The sequence below is a fragment of the Cherax quadricarinatus genome, chromosome 67, assembly GCF_038502225.1.
Source record: "Cherax quadricarinatus isolate ZL_2023a chromosome 67, ASM3850222v1, whole genome shotgun sequence".
NCBI lineage: Eukaryota > Metazoa > Arthropoda > Malacostraca > Decapoda > Parastacidae > Cherax > Cherax quadricarinatus.
The window spans coordinates 18,938,315-18,951,730 of NC_091358.1; the positions used below are offsets into that span (position 1 = coordinate 18,938,315).

General features: G+C 42.2%; 1 protein-coding gene across 1 annotated transcript in view; it reads left to right on the top strand.

Moving 5' to 3' along the window:
- The window catches only part of LOC128699674 (15-hydroxyprostaglandin dehydrogenase [NAD(+)]), a 281,913-nt gene that overhangs the window by 253,464 nt on the left and 15,033 nt on the right, over positions 1-13,416 (top strand). Inside the window, exons 3-4 of the mRNA XM_053792426.2 lie at positions 11,433-11,556; positions 11,994-12,100. Of these exons, the coding sequence (XP_053648401.2) occupies positions 11,433-11,556; positions 11,994-12,100 (231 nt within the window). The remainder of the gene's footprint in view (positions 1-11,432; positions 11,557-11,993; positions 12,101-13,416) is intronic.

Consider the following 13,416-nt stretch of genomic DNA (forward strand, 5'->3'; position numbering starts at 1 on the left):
TTGGGTGGGGTATCTGAGCTTGGGATTTTATTGGCAAGGTTTTTTCCTATAGTGGAGAAGAAATTATTGAGTCTGTTTGCTGTTTCAGTTGGTAGGAGTTGGGGTTCATCTGGTTTTGTTAATTCAATTTCGCTATTTCGTGATATCTTTTTTGTTCCTAGAATTTCTGATAGGGTTTTCCAGGTCTTTTTTTATATCACCTCGTAAGTTGGATAATCTGTTATCATAATACAGTTTTTTAGCCGCCCTTATCAGGCTGGTTAGGATTGACGAGTAACGTTTTGTTTGGTCTCTGGTTATGTGACCCATTCTGTACTGTTTTTCGTATAGGTATTTTGTATTTATGGATTTGAGGATGCTGGGTGTTAGCCAGGGACTGTTCAGTCTCTTAGCTGTCATCTGTTTAGTTTTTTTTAGGGCAGTGCTTGTTATAGAGGTATTGGGTCTTTTTTAGAAAATTATTAATACATTCGTCAATATCTGTATAGATTTCTAGCTCAATATGCCAGTCAATGTTTGTCACTGCTGCTGTGAAGTTATTAATGGCTTCCTCATTGTGAAGTTTGAAAAGTGACTTTAGTAGTGTCTTGGGGTAATTTGCCAAGATTTGTTATGAGGAAAGTAGGGTAGTGATCTGTGGTATTACCTGTGATTATGCCTGATTTTAAAGGGGATATGGTGTTGGTCCAGATGTGGTCTAGTAGGGAAACACTAGTCTCTGTAACTCTTGTAGGTTTTGTTACTGTTTGTAGCAACATGCAGTTACTCAGTGTTTGTGAATTCAATAACTTGTGGGTCCTGGTCTTGCAGGAGATTTATATTGAAGTCACCTGAAAGTAGTAAGTGATCTTTGTTCATGTGTGCATCAGTTATCATACTTCCTAGGTTGTCACTAAAACGGCTAATGTTTGACTGTGGTACTCTGTAGATGTTTATCACTGTGAGAGGTTTTTGTAGGTATTTGAATTTGAATATAGCTATTATATATTCCCCATGTTCATCCCTTGTGCAAGTATTAGTGATACATTCTAGTTGGTCTGAGTAGTATATAGCTGTGCCACCCCCTTGTTGGTCTGGCCTACAGTTGTGTATGGCTGTGTAACCAGGAATGGCATAGACATCTGTAGTATCAGGCTTTAGCCAGGTTCCGGTAATGATGGACATACTGGCATGTAGGGAATTTAGTAATGCTATGAGGTCATCGTAATGTTTACTTAAAGATCTGATATTGTAGTTAAAGACAGTTATGTTGTTGTTGGCTCTGAGAAGTGCCTTTGATTGTTCTGCTGTGTAGTAATTACAGTAACTGTTTGATTCATTTAAGCCATTCAGTAAGAGGTTGGTATCAGGATCAATGCTTGTTATCATAAGATTTATAGTGAATCTATAGTTAGAATTAAGTATAAAACAAAGTAAATATTCTAAAGCTATAAAATAGCACCTGAAGGTAGTTCTTTAAAGCTAAAATAAAGGAGACAATGTAAAAGGGACTAAACAGAATTTGTGGTGAACAAATAAAGTGGTATTCAAATAAATGAGTTTTGGAATATAATGGTAAAATAGTGAACTTATTACACTTTAGCACCTGAGAATAGCACCTTGATTATTTTAATAAATGTGAATATATGATCTAAGGTAGTTATGTAAAGCTAAAATAAAGCTAAAATAAAAGAGAAAATATGTGTGTAATTGTGTTTTTTTTTATATAAATATTATTTCCTATAACATTTCTGAAGGGATTCCGGAAAATGGTTAGCAGGACTTGAGTCCTGGAGGTAAGAAGTACAGTACCTGCACTGTCAAGGAGGGGTGGAGATGCTGCTGTCTGGAAGGTTATCTGATCTGTGATATCGGTTCCCTTCCAACAAGAGAGTGACAGTTAGTTACCATTTTGTCCTCGGCACATGTCGATTAGACACTAGGCCTGTTCTATCGGTGTGTGTGTGTGTGTGTGTGTGTACTCGCTTAACTGTAGTTGGAGGAGTCGAGACTCGGCTCCTGTCCCCGCCTCTTCACTGATCACTACTAGGTCCTCTCTCTGCTTCCTGAGCTTTGTCATACCTTTCTTAAAGTTATGTATGGTTCCTGCCTCCACTACATCACTTACTAGGCTATTCCACTTCCTGACGACTCTATGACTGAAGAAATACTTCCTAACATCCCTGTGACTAGTCTGAGTCTTCAGCTTCCAATTGTGACTCCTTGTTTCTGTGTCCCTTCTCTGGAACATCTTGTCTCTGTCCACCTTATCTATTCCATGCAGTATTTTGCATGTTGTTATCATGTCTCTCCTCACCCTCCTGTCCTCCAGTGTCGTAAGTCCGATTTCCCTCAACCTTTCTTCGTAGGACATTCCCCTGAGCTCCGGAGCTAGCCAGTGCGTGATAGTAAAAGTGTTTTCGATGTCTGGTGACCTCACTTCCGTGGAAGATGGCCTGATTGTTAGAAAAACGATATTTCCTGTTTTTTAGGCTAATTTGATTGGAATAGACAAGTAGGCAAGCTTCTAACCGTTTCCCGACGTTGACTGTGTCACTTATTTCGGAGGAATACTGAAAACCCCAGCGTTCTTGGTTCCGGTGTGTTGCCCTGAGGTTCTCGTGAAGTCTCGTTTGGTCTTAGTAGTAATCACCATAATGTCTATATAGGACTTTTGTGCCTTGGAGGATACTGTGTTGTCTACTCCTTCGGTAGTAGCTGTGTTGTTGTGAAGTTTATTGTCTACTCTCTTCTTGCAATGAAGGATCACGTTCTGAATAAATCTGAGGTTGAAGAAACAGTTGTCAGTATAGTTTTGTTCCTTATGTACGAATTCCTCACTGAGTGTCCTTAGAAAAAAATTGATTAGCAGTCCTTGCATAGGCCACTTTATCATAGTGAGTAAAAAGTTGTTTTTCGGAATACCGTTTCTTTCAGGATGTTATCTTTTCCTGTATGTCAAACATCGAAGCGAGGGATAGGTATCGTTACACCAAATACGATAACTAACTCATCATCAATGTATCTTAACCAAGTTATGTGCTGTGAACAGTTTCTGCTGGAAAATTCCTTTTCCAAGTGTTCCAGGTACAGGCTGGCTGGCACACCACTCAATGAACCCATAGATAAGCCAAACTTTCTGAATCTGATACATGCTTCAGTCAAATCAATGGAGTCTGGAAAAGTTAATGTGAAGTTCAGGTTGGGCCCCATATATTACAATATTACAATTCTGGCAATTACGCTTTCTAGGGGAATCAAACCTCTTCAAGGGGTGCTCCTTGGCGTGGTGAAGAGGCTCTTGGTCTGAGGAATTAGACCTGTCGGTCTCCTTCCTCAGACCAAACATAATTACCCCCCAATCCCCCCTTCCCTATCCCATCCTCCCCATCCTCCCCTTTTTCCTTTCCTCCTCCTCCTCCCCACCCCTCCCTTTTGCCCTTCCTTTTTGGCCTTTGGGATTTTTTCCCACAAGCACGCTAGTTCCTAGGTAGGGGAAAGGGTACCGGGGTCCATCCCATTCCATTGAGGTTCTTGGCGGTGGCGTAGTTTACCGTGGAATCTGGATTGCCTTTGGGATGTCCCGATCCCTCTCCGGTATCCCGGAGGGTGGCTTTGGGTGTCTCTCGGGCAACGGGTGTATCTCTGGAAGCCACCTTTCGGATTCCGGGGATGGTGGCCGAAGGAGGTATGCTTTGTGGTGGATATCCGGCCGCCCTCTCTTTTGTCCACCGAGGTAGCTCGGCAGATGTGAGGTTACTATCACGGATTGCTAGTTTACTGGCATGAAGGGTAGGGTATGGCACGGGTTCCATGCTGTATCTACGCTACTAGCGGTGCTGAGGTCCTCTTGGGCGTGGAGGGAGATTTCTGGCCCTTTCATTCCTCCTAGGAACTATCCCATCCCGGTCCCCCCTTTTTTTTGTTCTTTATTTTATTTTTATTTTATTTTCTTTTCTTTTTTTTCTTAAAAGCAAAAAGAAAGAAGTAACCTAACCATGGAAGCACCAGTAAATGAACCTGATACCCCCGGGCCCCTTCTTGATACCGCACCCCGTTCTGACCCTGCCTCATCTTTGGACCACTCTTCGGACACTCCTCATGCCTCTGTACCTCTTGCCGGTGCTGTTTCCTCGCCCGCTTCAGGTACTGAGGTCTCGACTGACTCCTTCAATTTATCTGACCTCTGCTCTCCTTTGACTATGCTTCCGGCCTCTCCCTCTACGGTGCGGCAATTTTCGAATCGCAGGCCCGTTCAACGTCGGACCAACTCTGGTCCCACGTCTAAACGCCAACGACAGTTACCTGCTGATGATACTTCTCCACCTTCTCATTCTTCTCAGAAAAGATCGACACGTCCTGCACTCCCTTTCCACGCTCGGTTTCAGAATGCACAATTGACTAAATTCTTCACTTTATGACCGACTTCCTCTACTGCCTATCTTTCCGACCACAGTATTGGCAAGGCACTCCTACAGCATGTTGGTAAAGATATTTATTTTCATGCTCTTAAGAGTGGTACGTGTATCATCACTGTACAGAATGCTACCCAAGCTCATGATCTTTCTCTTCTTTCCCATATCGATACTGTTCCTGTCACTATTGATAAACATCATTCCCTCAATTCTTGTAGTGGTACCGTCATTCTGTCCCATACCATAGTTCAACAAAATTTCCAAACATGTGGCAATGACATTCTTGAACGGTTGGAACTCCAAGATCTCCCAATCCTCAAGGTAGACACTTATGTTCTTCCTGCCCGTTGGCAGAGACGATACCCTACCAATGTGGCTCGTTTAACTTTTGACAGCCGTGAACTCCCATCCTCAGTTTATGTAGCAGGACATCGGTTACTAGTTCGAAAGGTGATCCCTACACCGCAACAGCGTAGAAATTGCTGGCGATTTGGCCATCCAGCGACATATTGCAGATTCATAGCCAAATGCCCAGTCTGTGGTGCCGATGACCATTCTAATACGTCTTGCAATCGACCTCCCTCTTGCCTTAATTGTCATGAGGCTCACCCTTCGTACTCTCGCCATTGCCAAGTCTCCTTAAATGAGCGGGAAATCCGTTCTCAAAGAGGCAGAAGGTCTCCCTTATGCCATGGCAGTTTCTCATCTCCGCCTCCAAGGGAGACTACCTCGTGTTTCTTATTCCCGTGTTTCAAAACATCCCCCCACTTCTTGGGTCTCATCTTCTGCAGCCTCCTCTGTGGTTACCTATCCCATAGTCACTCCTGTATCTAATTCTTTTGCTGTCCTAGGCTCAGACATCCCTACTTCAACGACTCGGTCTGTTCTTGCTTCTTCATGTTCTCCCTCACAAGCCTCAGTATCGACGAGATCTCGTACGACACCTCCTCCCAATCGTCCCTCTACTTCTCAGAAGTCAAAAAAAGGTCTTTTAACCCCTCCTTCCCTTCTTCCACCTCCTCATTTTACCTTCCCTGTCTCTGTACCTGGTTCATCCCCTCTCACTGGCTCTGTTACAAGTGTAGAGGTTCACCCTTCTCCTCGCATTGTACCTTCCTCCCCTGTTCCCTCCCAGGTTTCTGCCTCTTCTGTCCCCCTCCACGCTTCTTCTCCAGTTCCCTCCACCCTTTTGCCCCCCCTCTTACTTGGTACAGTTCATTACAGTTCCAATCTTTACTCATCCTCCCCCTACCATCTCCAATATTGTCTCCCATATGACGTCTCTGAATTCCGAAACACTTGAAGCAATCTCTTAATATATTGCAGAGACCAAACCATCAATGGACACTGATCCACCCTCTGTTCCTTCTCTCTCCTCTCCTCCATCTATGCAACTCCTTTCTTCGCAGCGCACCATTCCTTCGCTGCTTGAACGTTTTCCGCTGCCTCCGCATGTAGACTTTTCTAACCCCTCTAGTCCATAGGAACCCTTACCTGTGGATTTCAGGTATCTTTATCATTGCCAATCATTGCCTATTTACAGTGGAATATATGCAGCCTCAGGTGTAATCGGGGTGAGCTTCAGATGTTACTCTCCCAGTTTTCCCCGGTTGGTGTTTATTTACAGGAACCAAAATTACACTCTGCTGTTATCTATCCCATCTCAGGCTATAATTTATTGTATTCTTCAGATCCTTTTCCTGATGGGACCTTTAATGAAAGTGCCCTTCATCTACGCACTGATATTCCGTACCATCAGCTATTTGTTCGTACTTCGCTGCATTACACAGCACCCCGTATCCACTTGCATAGGTGGTATACACTCTGTTCTTTATATCTCTCTCCTTCTTGGGCATTATCTATTCTGGATATTGCCTTTCTTGTTACGTCATTACTGCCACCACTTTATCCAAGCTGAAGGTGTCCCCCAGTGATGTGTTCTGAGCACAACACTTTTTCTCCTTGCTATTAATGATTTGGCCTCTATTCTTCCATCAAATATTTGGTCATCACTCTATGTTGATGACTTCGCTATTGCCTGTGCAGGCGCTGACTGTCACCTCATTACAGTTTCCCTCCAGCATGCGGTCGACCGTGTTTCCAATTGGGCCACCACACGAGTTTAAATTTTCCAGCACTAAAATCCACCAAATTACTTTCACTAGACGCTCTCATCTCCGATCATCCTTTGTACCTCTATGGCTCCTGTATCCCTGAACGTGATAGTCAAGTTTCTGGGCCTCCTCTTTGACCGTAGGTTATCCTGGAAACCTCGCATTACCTCTCTGAAGGCAACTTGTCACAGCCGGCTGAACCTTCTTAAAACCCTTGCTAATCTTTCATGGGGAGCTGATCGTCGAACCCTCCTTCACCTACATTCCACCTCATTTTATCGAAACTTGATTATGGTGACCAGATCTATTCAGCGGCATCTCCTGCTACTCTCTCTAGCCTTAACCCCATTCATCATCAAGGATTACATTTATGCCTTGGTGCTTTTCGCTCTTCCCCTGTTGAGAGCCTCTATGCAGCAGCGAATGTTCCATCCTTATCCGATTGCATTGATGCCCATTGCCTTCGCTACTATGTACGCTCTCATGATCTCCGCAATCCTTCCATTTATAGAATGGTCACTGATATTAGTAGACATTCTTTATTTGTTCGCCGCCCCTGTTTACTCCATCCCTTCTCTCTTCGCCTACATTCGCTCTTATCTTCTCTTCAATTACCACCTTTCTGTGTTCATGTAGCATCTCACTTTTCCCTACCCCTCTGGGAAGTTCCAGCTGTTCGAGTCTGATCTTTCTCCCTTGCTCGAAAGCCCAACTGTCTACGGTCGCTTCCCACTTTCTTTTTCTTGACCACTTCCATTCTCATTCTCATGCCATTGCAGTGTACACAGATGGCTCTAAGTCTTCTGACGGCGTAGGATTCGCAGCAGTGTTTCCGGACAGTGTCGTACGTGGGCATTTACTATCTTCGGCTAGTATTTTAACTGCTGAATTGTATGCCATTCTTGCAGCACTTACCCGTATTGCATCTATGCCTGTGTCATCATTTTGGTTGTCTCAGACTCCCTTAGTGCTTTACAGGCTATACAGAAATTTGATACACCTCAACCCTTAGTCCTCCATATCCAACTTTGGCTATGCCACATCTTTACCAAGCATAAAGATAGTTTTTTGTTGGGTCCCTGGTCATGTTGACGTACAGGGCAACGAACAGGCAGACACTGCTGCATGGTCAGCAGTACATGACCTACCAGTTTCATATAGAGGTATCCCATTTACGGACTATTTTGCTGCAATAGCTACCCACCTTCACACCCGTTGACAACAACGTTTGTCTACTATGCTCGGTAACAAACTTCAATATATTAAACCGAATATAGGTTACTGGCCGTCTTCTTGTCACCAGTGTCGAGGTTGGGAGACTACTCTCTCCCGTCTTCGCATTGGCCATACTCGTCTTACTCATGGATATCTCATGGAGAGGCGTTCTGCTCCTCTCTGTGAGAATTGTCAGGTTCCATTATCAGTCAGCCACATTCTGTTAGACTGCCCACTTTATCAACGAGCACGCGGAATTTACCTTCGTCGTCGTCTTCGCTCCGCTGCTCTCTCTTTACCTTCCCTTCTTGCTGATAGACCCACGTTTCATCCGGACTCTCTCACTGACTTTTTGACAACAACTGACTTGCTTCACAAACTTTGATACCTTCAGCCCTTTCTACCTCAATCTCTTGCTACCCTCTACCCCCACACTATCCCCTGCCCCGCTGTTTTCTGTAACCTACTGATCATCCTTCCCCCCTTCTACCGCCTAATACCCTCGCTTCCTTCCCTACCCTGCAGCGCTGTATAGCCCTTGTGGCTTAGCACTTCTTTTTGATTATAATAATAATAGGGGAATCAAAACCAAATACTTGACCTGTTAATTAAGGTATCTTAATTAACCCATCGCCAGAACTGTAATAAGAATATAGACCAGGAGTACAAGACACGCATACTATTTTTAAATCTTTACTAATAAATTTTTAACATAAAATAAAAGTATTTATTGGTACAATATAAGAGTATGTTCTCTGGTATCATTCCTCTTTAGTACAGAATTATCACACAAAGAAACAATGTCACAAACACGACTGTATCCTTTACCGACATCGTAACTACAGACATAAAAGATATTAGATATCACACACGACACCCGTGTCATAACGTATCTTGTCTTCATTGTCACAGGACACCATTACAACATTACATCTCTGTGTCACGACGCCCTTTTCTCCGAGTTTTAACACTCCTCTTCCGTGTTCACATGATACAACTTTATTTCCGTGTACGACACTAACATTTCTCTCAGTGACACCGTCGTGGGATGAGGCCATACATGCCAGTAGATACTAAGTCCAGCTGATGCCAAGCTAGCAGGTGGCTAAGTCCAGTCATTGTGCCAGCAGGAAACTAGTCAAGCTGGTGTACTTAGTGAGGCCGTCAGGTAACTCTGAGGCCGTCGAACTGTGGACTCAGTGAAGCCGTGAACACACTGAGGATGGCTCAGCAGGTGTGATGACGTCACACAGGGTACTGCAGCCGGTAACAACCGATTAGCAGCACCCAAGTGGTCAGCCAACCACCTCTCATGTCTCTGGGTTTGCAACTCCCCACCACAAGATAACCGTTAGCATAGTGAAGATGTATCTTATGCCAACAAGAGACATACTCCAGGACAAAATAGTCTTGGACAAAGTAGTCTTGGACAAAATAGTCTTGGACAAAATACTCTGGGACAAACTCATCCCGGACAATGATCCTCCTGGACAGGCCCCCATATTACAACCCAGGTACTCAAGGGCCTGTTATCCTGGGTGTTAAGGGAGCAAAATAAACACAAGTATAAGCAGAAGTATGTACACCACATACACTATGTGCAGCAATAGGTATTAGTGAACGCCACGGTAATGAAGGCAAAACAGCAGTCAATAGAGAGCAGACCACTGTGCTTCAACCAGCTGCAAAATGAAAATTACAAGGGTGAAAAGGTGAGTGGTAATCACATCACCTTCACGATTGCCAGGTCCACATGTGATTGGCTGAACCTAAATACTGATTTGACGATAGGTCCCCATTGGATCGTCAGACCCTTAGCATCTGGTTTGCTGGTTGATGAGGCAGCCTGTGTGTGTTAACATGCTCCGAATAAAGGGTACATACTCTTTGCATGCAACAGTTGCCATGGAACTAATCACAATCTATATCCGTCATTTAATTCAGTGATCATCACTCCTGTGACCCGGTTTCAGACAAGGCCACGATATATATATATATATATATATATATATATATATATATATATATATATATATATATATATATATATAAACAAGTCGGCCGTCTTCCACCGAGGCAGGGTGACCCAAAAAGAAACAAAAAATCCCCAAAAAAGAAAATACTTTCATCATCATTCAACACTTTCACCTCACACATAATCACTTTTTGCAGAGGTGCTCAGAACACAACAGTTTAGAAGTATATACCTATAAAGATACACAACATATCCGTCCAAACTGCTAATATCCCAAACTCCTCCTTTAAAGTGCAAGCATTGTACTTCCCATTTCCGGGACTCAAGTCCGGCTATATAAAATAACTGGTTTCCCTGAATCCCTTTACTATATATCACCCTGCTCACACTCCAACAGCTTGTCAGGTCGCAAATACCATTCGTCTCCATTGACCCCTACTCTGTTTTTAACTGACAAATCCATACATTCCCTAGGCTTTCTTAACTTGTTTAACTCCAAAAATTTTTCTTATTTTCATTAAAATTTCTTGACAGTGCCTCTCCCACTCTATCATCTTCTCTCCTTTTGCACTCTCTCACCACTCTCTTCACCTTTCTTTTACTCTCCATATACTCTACTCCTCTTATAACACTTGTGCTTTGTAAAAACCTCTCATAAGCTAACTTTTTCTCTTTTATCACACCCTTTACTTCATCATTTCACCAATCACTCCTCTTTCCTCCTGCACCCACCCTCCTATAGCCACAAACTTCTGCCCACATTCTAATACTGCATTTTTAAAACTATTCCAACCCTCTTCAACCCCCCCACTACTCATACCTGCACCAGCCCACCTTTCTGCCAATAGTTGCTTATATCTCACCCAAACTTCCTCCTCCCGTTGTTTATACACTTTCACCTCCGTCTTGGTGGTGGTTTCCATTTTCCTCTTTTTCCCATCTACCTCTTACTCTAACTGTAGCTACAACTAGATAATGATCCGATACATCAGTTGCCCCTCTATAAGCCTGTACATCCTGGAGCCTATCCATCAACCTTTTATTCACCAATACATAATCTAACTACTTTCTTTACATACTATATCATACCTTGTATATTTATTTATCCTCTTTTTCATAAAATGTGTATTATTACCAAATCTCTTTCTACACATAGCTCAATTAAAAGCTCCCCATTTTTATTTACCCCTGGCGCCCCAAATTTACCTACTACTCCCTCCACAATATTTTTACCCACTTTAGCATTGAAATCCCCAACCACAAGTACTCTCACACTTGGTTCAAAACTCCCACTCATTCACTCAACATTTCCCAAAATCTCTCTCTCTCCTCTACACTTATCTCTTTTCCAGATGCATATATGCTTACTATAACCCACTTTTCACATCCTACTTTTATTTTATTCCACATAATCCTTGAATTATATATATATATATATATAAGGCTTCAAAGTTTGATCTGTCATCCTGCGTGTTGATGAGAAAGAGAAAAGACTGGCAGTCCTGGTGGAGTGTGAAACGTTTAAGAGGCTTCCGTTTTATTATCAGCAAATGTCAACCAACTACCGGTCAACTGCCAGCCACCATCCTACTACCAACCACAAACGTAATACTACCCACCGTCAAACTACCAACTCCCGACCTACTACTAGCCACCGACCAACTACCATGCACTACCTACGAACCCCTAACCTACTTCCACCAGCCCCACACGTAACCAAGATTGTTGTTGCAGGTATGTGTGGCTGACATAGACACGCAGGCTGGAACCGCTGCGGTAGAACAGCTTCAAGAATCTTATGGTCAAGATAATGTTATATTCGTCGCCTGTGACGTTACCAAAGATGATGATTTTTTAGGTGAGAAAATCATAACATTTTCGTTTTAGTGAAATTAATAAATTATATTACACATGACTGTGGTGTACATGAATATATATATATATATATATATATATATATATATATATATATATATATATATATATATATATATATAATTTGTTTATTTCTGATTTAGATAGTTGGAGTATATATACCTGTGAACCGGTGATGCTTAAATAACACATGTTTAACAAACATAGACCTCGCATTTATTACGGTTATTATCGCTTAGGTTAACCCCTTGATTAATCTTTACACTTAGGTTAAGAGGGTAATCTAATGTAAAGATTACAGAATCATCAGTATTTTGGTTCAGTTACATAATGAACGGCTTATATGATGCTGTAGTTGAGAGTATTTAGTGAGAAAGATACTTCGCAAGACACAGACTCAGAGTACCTTTGTTCCCACAGCTGCCTGGGACACAGGGGCGGAGAAACTGGGAACCATCTCACTCCTCATCAACAACGCAGGTATTGGTAATGAACAGAACTGGCAGAAGACCATTGATGTTAACTTGGTAAGTTGAACTTTCTCTTGTGGTGTGAACTTATTGTCAAATTCATGATCAGTCATTTATCAACATGCGTACTCACTAGGGTTATAACTTTCTTACAACGTAATATTCCTGTACCTTAATCAGATACTCTTGCCTACTAGCAAAGAAATAACCTTACATTTCAATATCTTTTTAGAACTAAAAAGAACGAGTAACGAACACAAGTAACTTGAATGCATATTGCATGTAATATTAATAACAAACAAAACAGCTAACAATATCATTGTTATCATGTTTGTTCATATATTACTATTTATTGCTAGAATAAACCGAAGTTGCAGTTTTTGTTTCTCCAAGCAGCATACAGTTCCTGCATAACTTTGATTGCACGTTCAGCACACTGATTACTTCTTCGAATATTGAATGTGGACGGCTCCTGCTTCCAGTGATTTTTCAACGAGTTCAGTGCTTTTCATCGTACATCTGATCAGTACATCTGATCAGTAAACCAATAATCTGCCCACGTGCATAAAATGAATCTTCTCCATAGTCATCCATCTTGTAGGTATAAGATTGAATGTAAGAATGCCTGGAATGGCTCTTGAATTCCACCTTACATTGCTGGAATTTTCTGGAAATTAATCAAAGGAAAGTGCCCGTTTTTCTTTAAAGAATCTAAACACTTAAGTTAGATGGTACAAAAACTCTCTCTCCTTCCTGATTCATGGAGGATCTCTTCTGTTCCATTAACAAACCTTTGCCTTTAGTCCCTCATAATTCTTCACCAGTTGGGATACAAATGGATACTCGATGTTTGGAAAACTAGTTTTAGCACCAAGATTTTCATCCATTATCAAACGGAGAATAACAAAAAAAGGCACAATATCGTGACTGAAACGATACACAAATAACCCGCACATAGAAGAGAGGAGCTTACTACGACGTTTCGGTCCGAGTTGGACCATTTATAAAGTCACACTAACGAGAAGGAGAGGAAGATGGGTATATATAGGCAGGAGGTGGTAGTAGTAGTAGTAGTGGTAGAACTGGTAGAAGTGGAGGTAGAAGGTAGTAGTGGGGAGGTAGTAAGAGTAGGAGGGAACAATCAAATACTGAGAAAGAGGAGCACTGCAAGGCAGTTGGTGCGGGTTATTTGTGTATCAAACGGAGAATCCTGTCCAGAACGTGATACTGACAACTGATAAATTGTGGTTTGTTATTCCTCATCTCTGAGAACATTCGTTGCAGTTTGACAACAGCTCCACTCTTTTCCCCTATGTTAAAGTTTGTTGTATCAACAATGATCATCATTATTGTAGTCCATAAGCTGTATTTAT